General features: G+C 40.2%; 1 protein-coding gene across 5 annotated transcripts in view; it reads left to right on the top strand.

The window, feature by feature from the left end:
- Positions 1–20661, top strand: part of LOC148031966 (2-oxoisovalerate dehydrogenase subunit beta 1, mitochondrial-like) — a 40013-nt gene that overhangs the window by 2310 nt on the left and 17042 nt on the right. For 4 of the 5 annotated variants that reach the window (XR_015691549.1, XR_015691548.1, XM_087682562.1 and 1 more), the window contains exons 6-9: positions 56–153; positions 15771–15860; positions 15966–16034; positions 16145–16231. Coding sequence is in view for 3 of the 5 variants with exons in the window: in XM_087682562.1 (XP_087538688.1) it covers positions 56–153; positions 15771–15860; positions 15966–16034; positions 16145–16231 (344 nt within the window). In the remaining 2 variants the exon portion in view is untranslated. The remainder of the gene's footprint in view (positions 1–55; positions 154–15770; positions 15861–15965; positions 16035–16144; positions 16232–20661) is intronic. The other variant, XM_087682564.1, reaches the window with a different exon arrangement.

Raw genomic sequence — 20661 nt, 5'->3', positions numbered from 1 at the left:
TGGTGAGCAGGAAGCTTTGAGGCATCTTTAATCTCATAACCATTACTCATCTCAGGACTCACAATTCGAACTCCCTACGGTGCAGTAGGACATGGAGGGCACTATCACTCCCAGTCTCCAGAGGCTTTCTTTTGCCATGTTCCAGGAATTAAGGTTAGTTATAGATAGCATTGTGGGTAAAACTAGTGCTTTATGATTTTGGTTTCGCAGTAGGTTGCACACAACACATTGCACATGAGCAAAACACTCCATGCTTGGAGATGTGTGCGCGCTTGAAGCAAGCTGATACACCTGCAAATATAATGACACACTTTACAGGTCCTTCACACTACTCAAACAAATGTCCCCTAAAATCAGGTGAGAGTTGTAAGTAAGCCTGAAGGGTAGAACAATACGACAAAAGCAATTCAAAATTTAATATCAGGCCTTGCGATTAATAGTATGGAGTCAATTACATCTGTAGTCAGGATTCAAGTTATAAAACTAGTGCTAGAATCAAATGAAGATCGTCAGTTGAGATTGAGATTGATTGAGGCTGAGAAAGTGGTGCGCAGATCGGACGCAGGTAGCTCACGTAGTGAATTCCCAAAGGTCCCCAAGAACAAAGTACTCTACTTTTTAGCACAAAAACCAATGTAAAAGCAAGCACGACATGAGACAAGAGACAAATTGGGTTCAATCTCCCCCATGCCTTGTGTGAGCGCTTCACAAAGCATGTATTTAATGTATATTTCCAATCTTTATGCTCAAAAATAGCCCAATTACAAAAATATGACAAGCTTTTAGCTTTTGAGTTTGCTTTCTACCAAAAATAGGAAAATAAAGCTAATGGACGGTGCCCATAGTATCTGGCACGCCCAATCTCAATGTCCAAATAGAAATAACATATCCAGGCGCATAAGCGCATACAAAATAATAATAAATAATCGATGTCTCTATAGACATAACAAAATATAGGCGTGGCGCCTATCAAAATATAGTCCAAAGATCGAAAACCCGCTAGACTCCAATGCTTTCCTCCGCCACTGCTGCTATCTCTACACATCAACTGAAGCATTCACAATCGTTAGTAAAATAACACAATTAAACCGACAAAAGTGAATACCTAGCAGTCTTCAGCTACATAAATAAATCAACTGGTTAGAAATAAATCCTAACCTTAATTTATTACGAGTGCGCACTCTAAACTCATAAACGTTTATTAATTTAATATGCATTTTGCGGAATCACCCGCTATGGAATCACCCATGTACACACTAAATTAATGAAACGCCCGAAAAGGACAGGCGTCCCCATCAACTTCTCGCACAAAGAATCCTCTTTGCGTATGAGCCCCGGTCATCTAAGTTTACGGAATCCACCGTAAAACCTCACGGAATCCACCGTAGAATATGCCTCCTGGCATCATACCCCCGGGGTGGGATAGCAATTGACCTCAATTGCTATTAGCTCAATGTGGAGCTAACAGAGTGGGGAAAGCATTTAGGTCTCTAGCGTGCATCCATTTTGCTTCTTCTACAGGATGGTTCTTAAATTTCACAAGATATCTAGAGTATCTTCGGCCAGTTCTAGTGGTCATGTAATCAGTGTCTATGATGGCTTCTGGTTCAAGGATTTCAGTCTCTTCTTCTAGTAAATGTGGGTTTTCATAGACAGGGTGGATAGGTAATTGTCCTCTAAATGGTCTCAATAAACTAATATGAAAGGTATTATGAATTTTCCAATGAGATGGCAGTTCTAACTTGAATGCATTGTCATTAATCTTATGAATGATTCTAAATGGTCCGTAGAATCTAGGGGCTAATTTGACAACTGGATGTCTATCTATACTTTGCAGTCTACGCTTTTCTATTCTAAGCCAAACATAATCATCAACTTTGAAATTCATGGCTTGTCTTTTCTTGTTGGCTTGTTTGGTATATGATTGTTGGGCTTTAGCAATCATATCCTTGACCTCATCAAAAATAGTGTTATGCATAACAGCAATATCATCGGCACTTTGTATTCTATTAGACAAAGATGCAACAGGTGTAGATAATCTATGTCCATAAATAACTTCAAAAGGTGCTTTCTTTGTAGATGTGTGAGGTGTATTATTGTAAGCAAACTGTAATAAATGTAAATGAGTATCCCATGTTTGAGGTTTAGAGATAGTGTATGCACGTAAAAGATCTAAAATAGTGCTATTTGTGGCTTCTGTTTGTCCATTTGTTTCTGGATGAAATGCAGATGAGAAATCAATCTTTGTGCCTAGATTTGCAAACAGTGTAATCCAGAAATTATTACAAAATCTAGAATCTCTATCTGAAATAATCACTTTCGGCAATCCATGGTTAGTAAAAACAGTTTTCAAAAATAACTGTGCTGCTTGTGATGCTGTTAAAGTTTTCTTACATGCAATGAAATATGCTTGCTTACTAAATCTATCTACAATTGTTCAAATCATGTCATGGTTAGATTTAGTATTTGGTAAGCCAGTAATGAAATCCATAGATATATGTTCCCAAGGTTTAGATGGAATAGATAAAGGCATTAATAACCCATACTGTTTACCATGATGTCTCTTTATTCTTTGACAAATCAGACATTCAGAAACAAAATTAGACACATCTGCATCCATATGCGGCCAATAAAAATCTTCAGTTAACATGCGTAATGTAGAAATGATACCTCTATGACCTTGATATGGGGGACAATGAATTTCATTCAAAACAAATGATCGGAATGGAATAGTAACACACAGTCTCTTTTCAAAGAACATGAATCCATCATTATATGATAATGAATCAACAGGAATGAAATTATTTTGAACTAATTTTTGCCAATCAGAATGAAAAGTAATATCCTGGTGATATGTGTCTTTCATAGCAATCAAAGAATCAAAAGATATGATAGAAATGTTATGAATTGCAGGTCTTCTACTCAATGCATCAGCAACTACATTTTCTTTTCCAGGTTGGTATTGAATGATAGGATGGAAACTTTGAATGAATGAAGCCCATTTGATATGGCGGTCAGAAATTTGGGGTTGGCTAAGTAGATGTCTAATGCTTTGCTGGTCGGTCTTTATCATGAATTCTGAACCCATTAAATAATGCTTCCATTGTTTCAATGCTTGGACAACTGCTAAAAGTTCCTTGTCATAAGTGGAATATTTGAGCTCAGAGGGTTTCAGCTTAGAAGTAGAATATGCTATTGGATGGTTATCTTGCATTAACACGGCTCCTATTCCTGATCCGCTAGCATCAGTCACAACTAAAAAGAATGGTCTATTAAAATCAGGCAATTGTAGGACAGGGGCATTGGTCAATGCACGTTTAAGTAAATCAAAGGATTTCTGCTGGTTTTCAGTCCATTGATAAACAATGCCTTTCTTAAGAAGTTTGGTCAGTGGTAAAGCAAGTAATGAGAAATTACGTACAAACTTCCTATAGAAACTAGCAAGACCAAGAAATGAGCGTAATTCATGTACATTTTTAGGAATAGGCCAATGCAATATTGCGTCAATTTTCTTAGGATCAACTTTTATTCCTTCTTTTGATACAATATGACCTAGATATTCTATTTCTGTCTTAAAGAATTCACTCTTGTCAGGATTTGCAAACAATTGATTTTCTTTCAGTAATTGAAAAACTAATGATAAATGCTCATAATGCTCTTTTTCACTTTGACTGAATACTAAAATATCATCAAAGAAAACAATCACACAATATTGATATTTTAGAAAAATACGATTCATCATTCTACTGAAAGTGGCAGGTGCATTAGTTAATCCGAATGGCATAACTAAGAATTCGTAATGGCCAAACTGTGTCCTGAATGCAGTCTTAAATATGTCAGATCTATCTAACCTCACCTGATGATATCCAGATTTAAGGTCAATTTTACTAAATATAGAAGATCCTTGCAGTTTGTCCATAAGGTCATCAACTCTAGGTATAGGATACCTATTCTTTACAGTGATCTTGTTTAATGCTCGGTAGTCAATACACATCCGATAAGTATTATTCTTTTTCTTGACTAAGAGCACAGGTGCACCGAATGGGGAACTGCTAGGTCGAATTAAACCTCTATTTAGTAATTCTTCTACTTGACTCTGGATTTCTTTTTGCTCTATTTGATTGTGCCTATATGGGGCTTTGCAAGGTGGTTGTGTGCCAGGTATTAGGTCAATCTTATGGTCTTCTGGACGTGATGGAGGTAAACCTGGTGGTAGGTCTTCTGCAAAACAGTCCTTAAAATATGCAAGAAATTCCTTATGCCTAGGGTGCATATGAGTTTCTTTTGTGTGCAATTCATTCACCCAAATGAGATATGATTTAGTATTCTTGCGTAGTGCACGTTTTGCTTGAGTATGCGAAAGCAGTGGAAACATATGAGATGCATGCATACCAAATAATGTAATAGATTTTCCTTGAAAATTAAGATTCATTGTGTGCGTAGAATAATCTATATTGGGATTATGTTGGTGTCTCCATGGCATTCCTAGAATAATGTCGCTAGACTGTAATGGGACAACTAAGAAATTTCTTCTTTCAATATATGGACCAATTTGAATTTCTAAATTTTGAACTTCTTGTGTGCCATTGTACCTAGTGCCTAAAAATGCAGCTTTTATGCGATAGTGCGTAGGTACTGTATGCAATTTCAATTCCTTTACCAATTTTGCTGAAATAAAGTCATGGGTACTACCGTCATCATGCAATATAATTCTTTCTTTTCCATGCACCATACATTTCATAGTCAACAATGAATGTGAAGTAGGCATACCTGGTAAAGTGTTGGAAGTAGTAGTAGGATCATCTTCTTCTTCAGTGAAGTCCGGCATATCCTCATGCTCTTCTTCGTCCATAGCTCCAAGGTAGTTGATATGTGCTGATGGCTTCTTTGAATGACAATTTGCTGCGAGATGGCCTGGCTGGTGACACTTGTAGCATACGATAGGCTTGGCTTTGGTCACATTATTTGCAATGGCTGGGAGTCTGGGTATATTTGGATTTGCTTGTTGGATAGGCTTAGGATTTGGATTGACAGTGGATGGTAATGCAGGTGGTTTAGGCCAATTCTTGCGGAAAGATGGTGATGAAAAACGACCTGGATTAAACCTTCTGAAATTTGAATTGAATTGTTTAGATCCATAATTACCGTTTGCTTGGAATGGCTGTGGTCGTCGATCTCTTCCACGTAACTTATCTTCAGTGTCGTGAGCTAAGGAGATAGCATCTTCAAGGGTAGCAGGCTTGAACATATTCACCTCAGCGTAGTAATGTCCAAGAAGTCCAGACATGTACTTCCGCTTATGGGTCGTCTCTGGTACGTCTTCAAGCATGCGTAGCTGTAGAAGTGCATTCCAAAAACGCTCTGTATACTGTGGTATAGGCTCACGGTCGCGTTGTTGAAGTAAATCCCATTGCTTGATTGCCTTCTCATGAAATTGCGGTGGAAGGAAATTTTGCATGAACTTATTCTTAAAATCTTCCCATGTAGCAGGACATTCTATGCTCTTGCGGACGACAGTCCACCAAAGTGATGCTCTATCTATCAGATGATTAGTAACACACTTGATTTTATCTTTCTCAGGATAAGTTTCCTCATGGAAATAGTCATCAAACTGGCTAATGAATGATAAAACAGTCTTTCCTTCTCTTATGCCATTGAAAGTGCGAAACTTGAAACTTCGTTTACTTATCTTGGATTCCTTGCGAATGGTTTGTGCTTCAAGAGTGGCGTCGATGGTACGGCGAATCAGATCTTCAGCTTGAGGTTCTTCTTTATCAGTGGACGCTCCTTGTAGCTTTGTCAATTGCGCTTGCAAGGCTTGCCTAGCTCTTCGCTCTTCGTCTAATTGCAACATGATAAGATCCAGCTTTTGTTCCATGGTAGGCTCGGGTAGGTCGTCTTCAGCCATAGGATCATCCATATGTGGGGTAGTCATCCTGTAAAACTCAACAAACCTTTCTCACTCAAAATCAGTTAGCGGGATGAGCGTAGCTCAAATTTGGGGTTACAAGGCTATGTATTTTGGGTATTTTCTTCTTCAATTTTCAGAAATTCTGAAATATTTCTGTCTCCGTTTGCTGAAAGTACTTCAACGAACTTGCAGATAGGTAAAACAGCTTGCTGCGAACAACTTTCCAGTTCTGAGTTTTTGCAAACGAACAAGTCTTCTAGGAGTTTCGAGCGTTAGTCAGTTCTGATTTAGTCTGACTTGCAGAGTTGCAGACTTAACAGACTTGCAGGGTTGTTGACTTGCTGGACTTAGCCGATTTGCAGAACTTGCAGTACTTGATTAGTGTCGACTTGCGAAACTTGTCTTCTGGAGTGCGTGACCGAGAGTTTACAAACTTGTCTGCCCAGTAGAACTTGCAGAGTAGAGTAGGATTTAAGCTTAATTAGTTAAGCTTAAAGCTTAATAATAAGAAGAAGGCCGCCGTTTTTCTGATCGTGGGGGGGGGGGCCGTTTTTGATTCCGCCGAAAATTTCGGAGCTTCTCTTGTTGATCACGATTTGAAGATTATGAAGCTAATAAGCTTCTTAAGCTTAAAACTAAGCTTTTTGATGAAATAGATAAGAAATTTCTCACTGGTTGATCACGACTTGTTCATGGAGTTGAGGGAGTGGTCCTCCGCCGACAGAGAGTGGTCCTTCGCGATCTGAGAGTGGAAACAGGGGTTCTTGATCGCCAGAAGTCTGCCTGTATCGACGGTTCGCGACGAGATTGACTGTAGAGGCCGTTTGTTCCTGGAGCTCCGCCTTCGCCCGAGATTGGTAGCGATTGGAAGCCCTTGGTCTCTGCTCCGCTCTGATACCACTGGTGCGCAGATCGGACGCAGGTAGCTCACGTAGTGAATTCCCAAAGGTCCCCAAGAACAAAGTACTCTACTTTTTAGCACAAAAACCAATGTAAAAGCAAGCACGACATGAGACAAGAGACAAATTGGGTTCAATCTCCCCCATGCCTTGTGTGAGCGCTTCACAAAGCATGTATTTAATGTATATTTCCAATCTTTATGCTCAAAAATAGCCCAATTACAAAAATATGACAAGCTTTTAGCTTTTGAGTTTGCTTTCTACCAAAAATAGGAAAATAAAGCTAATGGACGGTGCCCATAGTATCTGGCACGCCCAATCTCAATGTCCAAATAGAAATAACATATCCAGGCGCATAAGCGCATACAAAATAATAATAAATAATCGATGTCTCTATAGACATAACAAAATATAGGCGTGGCGCCTATCAAAATATAGTCCAAAGATCGAAAACCCGCTAGACTCCAATGCTTTCCTCCGCCACTGCTGCTATCTCTACACATCAACTGAAGCATTCACAATCGTTAGTAAAATAACACAATTAAACCGACAAAAGTGAATACCTAGCAGTCTTCAGCTACATAAATAAATCAACTGGTTAGAAATAAATCCTAACCTTAATTTATTACGAGTGCGCACTCTAAACTCATAAACGTTTATTAATTTAATATGCATTTTGCGGAATCACCCGCTATGGAATCACCCATGTACACACTAAATTAATGAAACGCCCGAAAAGGACAGGCGTCCCCATCAACTTCTCGCACAAAGAATCCTCTTTGCGTATGAGCCCCGGTCATCTAAGTTTACGGAATCCACCGTAAAACCTCACGGAATCCACCGTAGAATATGCCTCCTGGCATCAGAAAGTTTGAACAAGTAGGCTGAGAAGTGCGAAGAAGCAATGATAGAAGCAAACATTGACAAGTGTTTCAAGTTAGTTTGTGGCCATTGCAGGCAATTATTGCTTTTACATAGCAAAGAGTTGTATGGTACGGGTCAGTCTCCAAATATGTTAATGTATGGGGCCAGTCTCCAAAATATGTACATGTATGATACTTCAGTTCAAGTGATGCACAAATGTTTTGATCAAAAACATCCTTATCAATGTGTGCATGTTTCTTGAAGAGACACTTGTCACTCGTGCAAGGATGAATTTCTGCCATTGAGGTTTGCCATCTTGTTTGACCTAAAGTTGTTGGAGCCTGAGCTTGACGGAGCTGAGAGTGAACGTGATGGATAACACACACAGAGAGTAGAGAGCAGTAGAAAGGAGAGTGAGCACGGCACCTCTTATGTTCGATACAAAACACTAGTGTACATCTTTAGATTTTAGATAGATATATATGAAAGTAGAAATGTGCTAAGGGTGTGTTCACACCCATGCACTTATAAAAGGCACGATAGCCCTTTATTCCCAACAACCTCCCACCTAAAGGCGATGTGCCTTAAGAGGAGAAAAGAATCAGCTAAGTCTAGGTATGTACAAAGCTGAAATACATACACCTATCCAACTCCCATCATCTGTCGGCTATGAGCAAACCGCTCTGTTGGAAGACTCTTCGTGAGAAAATTTGCAGGATTATCATCTGTATGCACTTTGACAAGGTCAATGCTTTTGCTGTCAAGTATATTTCTAATGAGGTGATACTTCACCTGTATGTGCTTTATCTTTGCATGAAAGATGAGATTCCGTGCTAGCATGATAGCACTCTATCACAATGAAGAACATGTAACTCTGTAATGCCAAGCTCTCCCACAAGATGTGAAAGCCATAAAGCCGTCTTGCATGCCTCAGTGGCAGCCACATACTTTGCCTCTGTAGTAGACAATGCAACACACTTTTGTAGCCTAGAGATCCAAGAGACTGCTCCTCTTGTGAAGATAAATACATATCCAGAAGTGGACTTTTTGCAGTTTGCATGACCAGCATAGTTTGCATCCGCACAACCAATGACAGATGCCTTCTGCTTTCCAAAGCAGATGCACAAATCCTTTGTGCATTTGAGGTATCTCATAATACCTTTCACTGCTTCCCAATGCTTTTTACCAGGGTTTGCCATATGTTTGCTAACCACTCCCATTGCAAAGGCAATGTCAGGACGTGAAACAACCACAGCATACATCAAATTGCCAACAGATAAAGCATATGGTATCTTAGCCATTTCAGCCTTCTCATCATCAAATGTAAGGTTGTCCTCTGCACTGAGTTTCACATATGGAGGCAATGGAACCCCAATTGTTTCCTCCCCCTCCATATTGAAACGTTGCAAAACCTTGGAGATATACTCTTGTTAAGATAGATAGAGTAATCCTTTTGATCTATCTCTGAGTATTCGCATGCCAAGAATGTGATTTGTATCATCAAGATCCTTCATGTCAAAGCTGCCATGAAGACTTTGCTTCAGTGAGTCCAAGGCATGAGTATCCCTGCTAGCAATCAGCATGTCATCAACATACAAAACCAAGATAATCAGACTGTCATCTGCTACCTTTTGGTGTACAAGCAGTGATCCACTTGACTTCTATGAAAACCTTGAGACTGCATGAATATATCAAACTTATGATACTATTCTCTTGGTGCTTGTTTCAGCCCATACAAACGTCTTTTGAGCTTACATACCATCTTTTCTTTCCCTTTTGCCACAAATCCTTCAGTTTGCTGTATATATATGTCTTCATGCAGATCACCATGTAAGAATGCAGCCTTTACATCCATTTGTATGAGCTCCATATCTTCAGTTGCAACCAAGCCTAAAATGGTTCTCAATGTAGTCATCTTGACTACAGGAGAGAAGATCTCATCAAAGTCAACTCCATGTTCCTGCTTGTATCCCTTCGCAATCAATCTTACTTTGTACTTTGGTGAGGAACCAGAAGTGACCTTCATCTTGTAAACCCATTTACATGGAAGGGTTTTCTTCCCTTTAGGCAACTGCACCAATATTCTGACAACATGGCTTTATACCATTTCTTGCTGTTCTGTTTGTCTTTCTTTCTTGAAGCAAGATGGTTCACCACAGTCTGTCAACATGACATAATCAACCACATTGTTTGCACCAGGAACGAATCTATAAGGTTGTCTAGTAGCCCTAGACGATCTCCTAACCCAATGATCATTGTTTGCTGGCTATTGAGCCTGCAAATTTCCATTTTCAGCTTGTTGTCTTGGCTATTCTTGCACATCCAGTGGCTCATTATTATGGGCAATGGCTGGCTGATCATTTCCAGCATTATTTTCTGCATTTGCAGGTTCATTTACAGCAGGTATTTGCTGCTGTGCAGCGGGTACATTTTGCTGTCCAAAAGGTATTTCCACGCGGAATACAACCCTATGGACTTCCTCTGTTCTTTTGTGTTGTTTGTGCATGCAATCTTCCCGGAAGATAACATCATTGCTACAACTACTTTTCTTTTCTTGGGATTCCATAATCTATATCCTATTTCACCTTCATCACCATATCCTAGGAAAATACATTTACAGGACTTTGGCTCAAGTTTGTTGCGTTCTTCCTTACGTATGTGCATAAATGCTTCGTAGCCAAACACTTTTAAGTGTGCATACGAAGGTGGCTTGTCCGACCACGCTTCTTGGGAAACTCCTTCCCCCCCCCCCCCCCCCCCCCCCCCCGCAAAATAAAAAGAAAGACCTGTTTGGTGACCGATTAATCAAGTGTATGGCTGTTATAACAGCCTCTACCCTAAAACCATGAGCTAAAGCAACACGAGACAGCATCATATGAACCTTATCTTGAATGGTCTGATTCGTACGCTTTGCAACTCCATTTTGGGGTGGATTATGAGGGGCAGTGAGCTCCCTCTCCTTTGTTGTCACAAAATGCCCGAAAGGCCTTGGACACATATTCCCCACCATTGTTAGAGCGAAGACACCTAAGTGTCTTATCAGTTTGATTTTCAACCAGTGCCAAGAATTTTTGAAACTCGTCAAGCACTTCGTCCTTGCTACGAATAGGGTAAACCCATACCTTTCGTGTAGCATCATCGACAAAGGTAACAAAGTATTTTTTTCTCCCTAAAGATAACCCCGGCATCTGACATACATTGGAATGTACTAACTCTAGAGAAGATTTTAACGAAAGAGACTTCTTATGAGATGTCTGTGCATGTTTACTATAAACACAATGATCACAACGCTCAAAATCAGCATAATGAAGACAAGGCAAGTAACCCAAACGAGAAAGCACTTTCATTCCAATTTGACTCATATGTCCCAACTGGCCATGCCACAAAGAAACACTTGGCTGCTCGGTCACGACAACAACATGGTCACGCACACTAGATACATGGAGAGGATACAAGGTATTACTTTTACAACCTCTGGCAATCACTCTAGATCCCTTACAGATCTTCCATTTCCCATCACCAAAGGTGGTATGAAATCCATCGTTATCTAGCTGCCTTGTGCTAATCAAGCTCTTCTTGAGCTGAGATATATGCCGTACATATTGAAGTGTGAAGATAGAACTATGCTGAAACTGCAACTGCACATTGCCAATACCTGCAATGTCACATGCATAGTTGTCTCCAAGATGGACAATACCATGTTGACCCCCTATATAGTCAGAAAACCACTCACGATGAGGGTTGACATGAAAGGAAGCACTTGAATCTAGAATCCAAGTATGCATGTCATCATCCGTATCTGCAAGTAAAGCATGTGTACTAAAGTGGGAAGAGATAAAGAGTACATTATTCGCATTGCCATTGTTATGAGTGACTACATTCACCTCTTTAATTTTGACACTGCTCTTCTTAGGCTGACTCTTTTTCTTATCTTCTCTGCTATCATCTGTCTTCTTATCCTTTCCTTTCTCTTTCTTCCATTTGTAGCAGTCACGTTTAAAGTGATCCTTCTTGCCACAATGATGGCATTCAACATCCTTACCATGTGATTTACTGTGTTCCTTGCTATCAGATTTGCCTTTCTGTTGCGATCTGCCCCTAGTATGCAAAGCACTGGAAGACTTATTAGATGCATTGTTTTGCTGATTCATTTTTTCCATGAGTAGAGCACTCTCTACATCAGCATACAAAAGGATCACATTAGAATTGCTCATAGCAGTCTTGAATGTATTCTAACCATAGAAACAGGGAACGGCCGTTCCGGCCTATAGGAACGGTTTAACGCGTTCAAGATCCTTGGAGGAGGTGAAACGGCCAGGGAACGTTCCCTGCCGTTCCCTACTGTTCCGTGCCGTTCCCTGTTTGGAACGGCCATTCCAGGCCTGTTGACAAAAAATTTACATTTTTCCAGGTCTTTTCTTTTTGCTTATATCACACTCCTTCTACTATATGTTCACCTATCTCCATTGCCTAATGTGCACACACTAATCTCTCTCTCTCTCTCTCTTTTGAATATTCAAAGTGTCAAGACAAGCCACAAGCCAATTAGGAGTCCATGCAAAGCTCAAATTTGATGCATTATGAACTCTTGCAAATCACAATCAAATTTCAGCCTATTCTCAATTCCAAGGTAATCATCCATTTATATTGTCTAATTTCAAGGGAAAGTAGAATAATTGGGGCAATTCATGAGCAATTTGGAGCTGTGGGGGTAATCGAGTCAATTTTGGGACATTTGGGTCAATTTGGAGCATTGAGGGGTATTGGGGTAATTAGAGGGACATTCTTTGGGGCAACTTGATCATGCAGGGCATATTTGGGGCACTTAAGATATGTGCTGTTCCCCCCCGTTCCCGTTCCCGTTCCCATTCCCCCACCTTGGACGTTCTCCCCCATTCTAGGGGGTCCCGCTCGTGCTCCCGTTCCCCGTTCCAGGTAACTATGATTCCAACTCTTTGGCAGAGTGTAAAGCAAGAACGTAGCCTTAAATTTTTCATCAATCATGAACTTCAAGGCAACCAGTTGGCTGAAAATGGAGTTATACTCACTCAAGTGAGTAAACATTGCTGTATCCTCTTTCATACGCAAATCTATAAGCTTTTTCAGCCAATAAACTTTGCTTGCGACACTCTTCTGGGCATACAGTTTTTCCAGTCGAGTCCAAATAGTATAGGTAGAATCCAAACCTTCAATGTTAAACAACAAGGCATCATAAATCGATAGCTTGATGGTTGAGCATGCAAGCTCATTTAACTCATCCCAGTCTTCCTGTTCTATATCTGCGGGTTTTGCCCCTTTGGGCTTAATTGGCCTTGCCTGCTTATTCTACAATAGGATATTATAGCACTGTTTTTGCCAAACTGTGAAGTTATGTGCTCCTTCAAGCTTCTTAATGTGCATGAGATGACTGCTGTCACTGTTGCCAGCCATGATTTTCAGCCCAAATGTGACTAACAAATTCAGCAAATGCAGGTCCAAACTGTCACACAAGTGACTAAGGTACAAACAAGTACCAACCAGCAATAAATAACCACGTAAAAGCAAAAATTTCAGAGAAGCACTAAACCTTGTGCTACAACACTCCACAACTGATTATAGTTGTTCTAAGGACAAATACATCACATTACATGAGAAGTCCCAAATTTTAGCTGCAATTTCTGTTGTACATGTACCCATGGGCACAAAATTTGACACGCACGGTCAAAAGCCCCAAAATTTTTGGGCTCAAAGCATCAACCATACATTTGCACTGTCTCTAACATGCATAGAATAGGCAAATTTTGCCAAAAGAGAGCAATTTCAGCAAAACCCCCACTTTTTTCCAAGTGCTAGATGTCCAAATTGCATGGAATTAAACCCGCATTTACATAAAATGACCAAATGGCACACAAATTTCGCCCAAACAGCAAAAGCCCCAAATTGCACGGGGTCCAATGTGCTTCAATGTCGAGAAATTGGGTAGATTTTAGCCCAATTCTTGCATGTACATGAAAAGCCCCAAATGTCAGAGGCAAAATGTCACAAATTCCTGCAATTTCTGAGACAAATATCATTGTTGTGTCTTGCCCGTATCAAATCTGGACAAATCTCCAAATTTTTGGCACAAATCTGCCCAAAGTTCTGAACCGTGCTTACACGCACGAACGCCCGCCAAGAGTTAGTGATGGCTGAAAGGATTAAGGGGAAGATTTGATTTTTTATCAAAGGAAAAAAAACCTTTGCGTGACTTGACGTGGGTCCGTTGACCCCTCAGGTTTGCGGCGACCTGCTGAAGCCCGTCCCGTCCTATCGTGTGCTGTGGCCTGCAGCCCGTCTCACCAGCTGTGCTCTGTTTCTCCTGCACCTGGTCGCCTTGCCTGCAGCCTGGTCGCCTGCGACTGCAGCCTGGTTGCGTGTGACTGTTTCTTGCAGCCCACGACCTGCCTACTATTGTCGAACCTACTGCCTGACTGCATGAGTGACGTTTTGATGTTTTGACTTGCGCTTGACTGCAGGAGTGACGTTTTGACGTGCTCGCGACTTGGAACTGTCGCTTGACTGAAAATGTGGAAGAACAATGATGAGCTGACCTGCACGGACTCCGAGAAGCGCAAACACCTTAACCGCAGCTCTGATACCAGTTTGTTGGAGCTTGAGCCTAACGAAGCTGAGAGTGAATGCAATGGATAACACACACAAAGAGTAGAGAGCAGTAGAAAGGAGAGTGAGCACGATACCTCTTATGTTCGGTACAAAAGACTAGTGTACCTCTTTAGGTTTTAGATAGATATATATAAAAGTTCAAATGTGCTAAGGGTGTGTTCACACCCGTGTACATATAAAAGACACGATGGCCCTTTATTCCCAACAAAAGTTACTAGGGCTTCACATTAATAGCACTCTATGGTTGGCACACGGTTCAAGTATGGCAGGGACCTAGTGGCATGTGTGAGATGTGGTGAGACAAAGGAGATGCAAAGACACGCTGAAATCGTGCTAGAGCTCAGGAGGTATGCAAGAGAGCCTTCAAAGTGGTCTTTCACAACATAGCAGATACCATGGTTGTGACTTCTGGGGCTGTAGGTTGGGTCACTGAAAGAGGCCAAGCATATGGATACAAGGACTTTAGGGAGCTAACCCCTTCTCAACATTGGTCAACATTTGAGTAGGTTCAGGGTGTAGCCATGCTTTAGGTCACTAGGATGTCTCTATTGCAAAGACTCTCAAGGATTTGGATAGAAATGATCCATTGCAAAGACTTCTGAGGATTTGGAGATAGGAGAGGTTGCAGGGTGGCTGTGAGAAGATAGGAGAAGGAGAAATGCCTTCTTACAGACATGGGATCCTGGCACCTTATTTCATGTAGCCCCTTAGATGGTCTGGTATTATAGCTCACTAGATTGGTGGTTCACACAATCATTGTATTTATGTACTTAGTTGCTCTATACAGGGTCCTTTGTACTTTGCAATTTACCTCAATGGGATTTTTTCAGAGGTATTATTAATATACTTTTTCTTTTCTCAGAAAAAGGAAGAACTTTTTTGTAAGCCAATGGAAATAAGGACCAAACATCTGGCTATGCATAAAAGTGTGAGGTGTAATTATAGTTACTGCATACTGATGCTGCTAGAACAGATGATTTCTTCAGTGTAGTTGTTGGGCACTTTACATGATTGTATAATTGGCCCTCTAGGCTTCAGATTTATGACTTCAAGATGAGAACTTTGGACCATTGTATCTATGTTAGGAGTTCACATTACTTTAGAATGCTTTAGAATATTTTACTAACAAGGGTTGCATTTGTTAGAACTTAGCATTAGCATGAATTAGAATATTTTAATTTTTAAATTAATCTGACCTTGTGACAATCTCAGTAAATGGAACTAAGGATTCTACAATCCTTGCTTGCTATGCAAGGAAGCATGACACACAGCGTTAATCTTACCCTTAATGCTATTTGGTGCATTTAAAATCCTCTTCTTCCAGCACTTTCTCATGCTTCCTACATACAAGGAAAGTATGCTTTCTACAACAAGGCTGTCTTAGTACAGTTACGATGCTTCTATACTCGAAGACTTTCACTATGAGCTTGTATGATAGCTTTTCTTTTGCACAGGTGGTAATACCAAGAGGTCCAAGACAAGCCAAAGGACTGTTATTGGCTTCTATCCATGATCCAAATCCAGTGGTTTTTTTTGAACCTAAAGTAAGCATTTGGAAGTTTATTCTGTTTCAATGAACAAAAATTTCTTCAGGAAGTTCTGTTTTGTGATGTTGATTGTCATTCGATTGATGGCTGTTTCTTTGGTAGTGGCTCTATCGGCAAGCAATAGATGAAGTGGCTGAAGAGGAGTACACTTCACCACTTTCTAAAGCTGAGGTATAGCTGTTGTTAAACTTGAAGTGACCTTTCTAAAGCTGTTATAGATACTATGATAGTCCAATCGATCTTCATTTAGTCTCGATCTGAGTTTTGTCATTTTTCTGAAGGTAGTTTATGCTGGTAGTGATATCACAGTAGTTGGATGGGGTGCCCAGATGACTATACTTGATGAGGCTTGCAGACAAGCTTTGAAGGTAATTAATGTTAACTCCAAGGTCACCTTTATGTTTTCTCGCTGTTCATTATTGGAACCGGTCTATGACTCACATAAAGCGGTAGTCCCTTCAATTAATACTTGGTCTTTTCACATACACACACAAATAGAGACCTCACTCCCTCGCTCAACACCAGATTGGCCCCGAAGACCGGCACCCCTCTCGGTATTTCTTTATCAATTAAAAGATGGAAGGTTACAAAAAAAAAGAAGTGTTTCAAAGTACAAAACCTTTGAATAGTTTGCTTTCATATTTTCTGAGTAAATTTCAGTTGCATAAGGACAGTACAACATATCTAGAACAACATCCCAAGTAGAAAAACACTTTTTGTGAGCATAACTCAATAATTCAAGTGTAGAATTGCAATCTGCAAAACTCTGTATTTATTGTTTTTCACCTGTTTCTTGACTTGTTCTCATCCTTATTCCATTCCAGATCTGTTCCATACTAGTTGGACTACAAACCCTTTGACCCTGGCATCATTCCAGCAGTAAAACAATCCCACAAACAACACTAAATCAGAGCTGAAAACCTTGTTCCCGTGTGGCGTGGTCATCACTTTCTTTAGTTCCTGCATCGGAGAAGCAATGAGTTGCTCTTGAACTTGGGCAGTGAGACTCTTGCCTCAGCAGAAGTGCAAAGAAAACACAGAAGTGTACATTCCATGAAATTAGTCCATTATGTAGAGCATTTCCTCTGAGAATAGAGAGAGTTGACAAGAGGGAGCAAGTTCTACCTCTGTACATGAGTCAGAGACGAAGTACTCTCCATAGCTGATGTACTTGTAGCATTCTGTTCTCAGCGCTTGAAAACTTCACACTCAAATCTATCCCTCTTGCCTATTACATTTTTTAAAATGCTTTCTCTCTCTTTTGGGAATTTGTGCCCAAAATGTGACACATGGCATACATGTAACAATTTTCTTGTTTACACCTTCCGGTTTAAAATTCTCCATGATTGGTGCAAAATTTCACCTCGGCATAGACCAATGAATTAATTCTCGTGCAAAAACGAAGATAATGATGCGAACAAATTCTGGGGTTAAAAAATAGTAACTCCCTAAATTTTAGGGATGGTGACCCCTGCATTTCTCAAGTTGTTTTGAGTAACTTTTATCATTGCATCCATATCAAAATGTGTAATGTGGCTCAGTTGCGATGACTTTTATTCCATGAGCATTCTCACATGTGTATCTTTTGTCTTGGCTAGGCTCATTGTTCTACACCATCTCCAGTGGCTAAGCGCACAATCCCAAACCACTGGCATTCTATTCTTCAGTGCCCATTTAATATGGAACTAGTCCTAAGGTTCAGACAAACCATTTGTCCAATTTGTTCCAATGGTTGCCTCTTTTAGCCATGTAAAGATCTCGACTCAATCCAAGAGAACTTTAGGAATAAAAAGCAACAGCAACTAAAGAAAATAAAATGAAATATTCATATAAGTAAATAAAGAAAGCAACTGCAAAAAGTATCACCACCTGGTGATATATCCCCTTCTTGAAAGAAGCAAGCGACCTTGATTGCATGCTGCACATGCTAACGGTGGATAGCATAGGAGGATGACAAGATTCTCCATGTTATTAGTACCATTGCATGTATCACTTGCCAATAGATGACACGGGGTGATGGTAGGAGTTTCCCCACTACCATTTGTGCCATTTGTTAAAGGTATGATTAAGGCATAACCTAGGAGTTCCTTATTTAGTTTTGTAAGGGTATTTTAAATCTTTGTCTTGATCAGATATGAAGAATCATCAGTAGGACAAATATGTTTTTGGGAAGTTAGGAGTCGTGAGATGTGTGTATGTCTGTTCACATCAGGAACGGATAAGCTTATAAGCAATGTTATCATTCAGAAAGTGATGAATAAACAGAACAGATTTTTATTCTTGTGTTCCTATTTGTATTAAAACTGTTATCTGTTTTGAGTAATTGATTATCTGAATTATGAAATGGAGTCTGTGCAGTCGGAAATGAGCCTGTTGATGGAAGGAATGATTCAGAATTAATGTTCAAAACAGACAGATTAGTGAGGGTTGAAAATGGAGTGGATATGTTTATTATAGGGCAAACTTTTTGCTTTGGGTAAAAGTAGGGGAAGCTTTTAGGCCCCTAACACTTGGCGATCCTGTGAATACGTCTTTGGCTGTAAGGCGGAATGTTTTAGAATGGCACAGATACAGAATATTCTTGAGTTACAGAACACAGTGAGAAATGAACTCTTGGCTTGAGGAATTTCAGTATTGGACTATTGAAGAGGAGGAACGAGAATCCTTTGCACAAGCTCTGTTACAGGTGTCACGAGGGCGTGAAAATTTGATGCTTTGCTTATGCTTAATTGACATTTGATTAAAGGATTAATCAAATGTGCAATTAAAAGTTGCACATGTGTTGCACATGTGAGGTGCAAGCTACTTTTTCACAGTTGAAGGCCGAAGGACCTTGTGAAAAAGATGGGTGTCAAAGGCAAAAGTTATAACAAGTTACACTTGTTAGATTCTAGGTGAATTTTGGTGTCAGTTTGCCCCTAGGACCATTAATTGGCCATTAAGTGTCAGTGGTGACACTAGGGACTAGGCATTAATTAATGGATTAATGCTTGTCCAAGGGTCAATTAATGCATGGGACCACTTTGGGTTGCAAATGGCCTAGCCAATTAATTTTTGGATGGACAAGATTAACTTTTTGGGCATGGATTAAGGGTGAATTAATTTTCAGAATTAATTAATTCTGAAAATTAATTGAATGATTGGAAATTGCTGAAAATGGATTAAGAAAGCCACCACTTGGCAAAACTTTCCCATGCAAGTGGGGGAAAGGCTAAATAGGGCTGAAGGGAGAGGGAAATCTCTTTTTTTCATTTTGGAGCTGTTGGAAAGAGGTGTTGGACTGTTGTTGCCAACTTTTGGGGCCAATTCCCAGCCATTGGAGACCATTTTGGTGATGGAGATTGCATATTCTTGACCTTGGGAAGCTGCAATTGCTGCTGATGCACTTTCTCCTGAATATCATAGTCTCTGATGCTCTCCTATTGTTGTTGGTGCATCCGTTTGGGGCTGGTACAATAGGGCAGCAACTGATTTTTCTTCGCGACAAATCTCAAAATTTTCTCTCTTTACAGCATTCTCTCATCTCCTGCATCCTATGCTCAGCCATTCTCAACAATTCTCAGCCATTTGGAGGAGATTTCAGCCATTTTTGGTGGGCTGATCTGTAATTTCTGCAGTAAACCCTAATTTACAGTAGAAATTAGGGTTTAGCAGATACCTTGGGATCCGTGCCAGAGATTGAAGACTCAAGGGACTGAATACAACAGCTGATAATTAAAGATTATCAAGGAAATTCAAGAGCCAACCCATCCCAAATTGATTTGGGGCAGCATTTGGCCAGCCAAGGGTTAAATTGGAGAAGAAGTCCTGGGTGAATCAAGGGGCAAATGACCCAAAAGGCTTGCTGGTCATTTATGACAGCAAGAGCAATTGGTTAGCAGGAGGAGATTGAAGAATCTGGAGTTGTACTCCTTCCAATTGAATGAAAGCTAAAGAAATACCGCAAGGGGTGCCAGTTTTGGGGCCAACAGGGTTTCTATTGTCCAAGAATGTTATGGTAAAGTGTGTATTTCATTTTATGTGCATTTATTTATTGCTGTAATTAACTCTTAAATCAGGTTATCACCACCCATTCCAAGAAGGAAGACTGGTTTCATGGTTCCATTGTTGGGATACATCAAATCTCTTGATTTGGTGGGCTCGAGGCACCTGATTGCAAGCCAAAGCTTTGTGCTAGTGTTGATCTTTGTGCTCAGTTGAGAAATTACAGCAAGATGTTCTTGTACAGTGGGATGCAATCAAGTAGTAATGATGTCTCTTATGATGCACATTCACATGTGAAAGAAGGAAATGCAATGTCTTATCTTGGACAAGGCACAAATCATGGACAACATGTTGAAAATGTGGTTGAAGGCCAAGATGTTAAACCCTCAATGCAGAAAGATGATGATGATCAGCAAGGGGAAATTGAATACTATGATGCATTCAAGAATCGAATGAGGGCAGCAGCCAATATCTTTGCTGAATTGGCAAAAGATCCTTAGTTTACTTGGTTTTTGAATACTCCTACGAAGGACAACAAGGGCAAGAAGAGAAAATCCTCTTCTAGAACTTCGGGACAGCAAGATGCACCAAAGAACAAGCCAAAGCCTTCTCAAGATGCTCTTAAAGATGCTCATGGTGAAAAGCAGTTGATGCCAGTTGGGCAAGAAATGCAAATGTAAGTTCATGAAGTAAATGCTAATCCTATGGTTTTTGGACAGCAAGGTTTGCATGAGAATTTGGGGCAGCCAGCTTACTTTGGTGGTAGCACAATTTTTCATGCTATGGTGGGTGAGCGACCGAATGTGGAAATGTA

Source organism: Lygodium microphyllum, chromosome 8 (assembly GCF_053477565.2).
Source record: "Lygodium microphyllum isolate KBCC chromosome 8, Lygodium_microphyllum_v1.1.10, whole genome shotgun sequence".
In the NCBI taxonomy this organism is placed as follows: Eukaryota; Viridiplantae; Streptophyta; class Polypodiopsida; order Schizaeales; family Lygodiaceae; genus Lygodium; species Lygodium microphyllum.
Note: the sequence above shows the minus strand (reverse complement) of the source record. Positions and strands in the feature narration are given on the sequence as shown.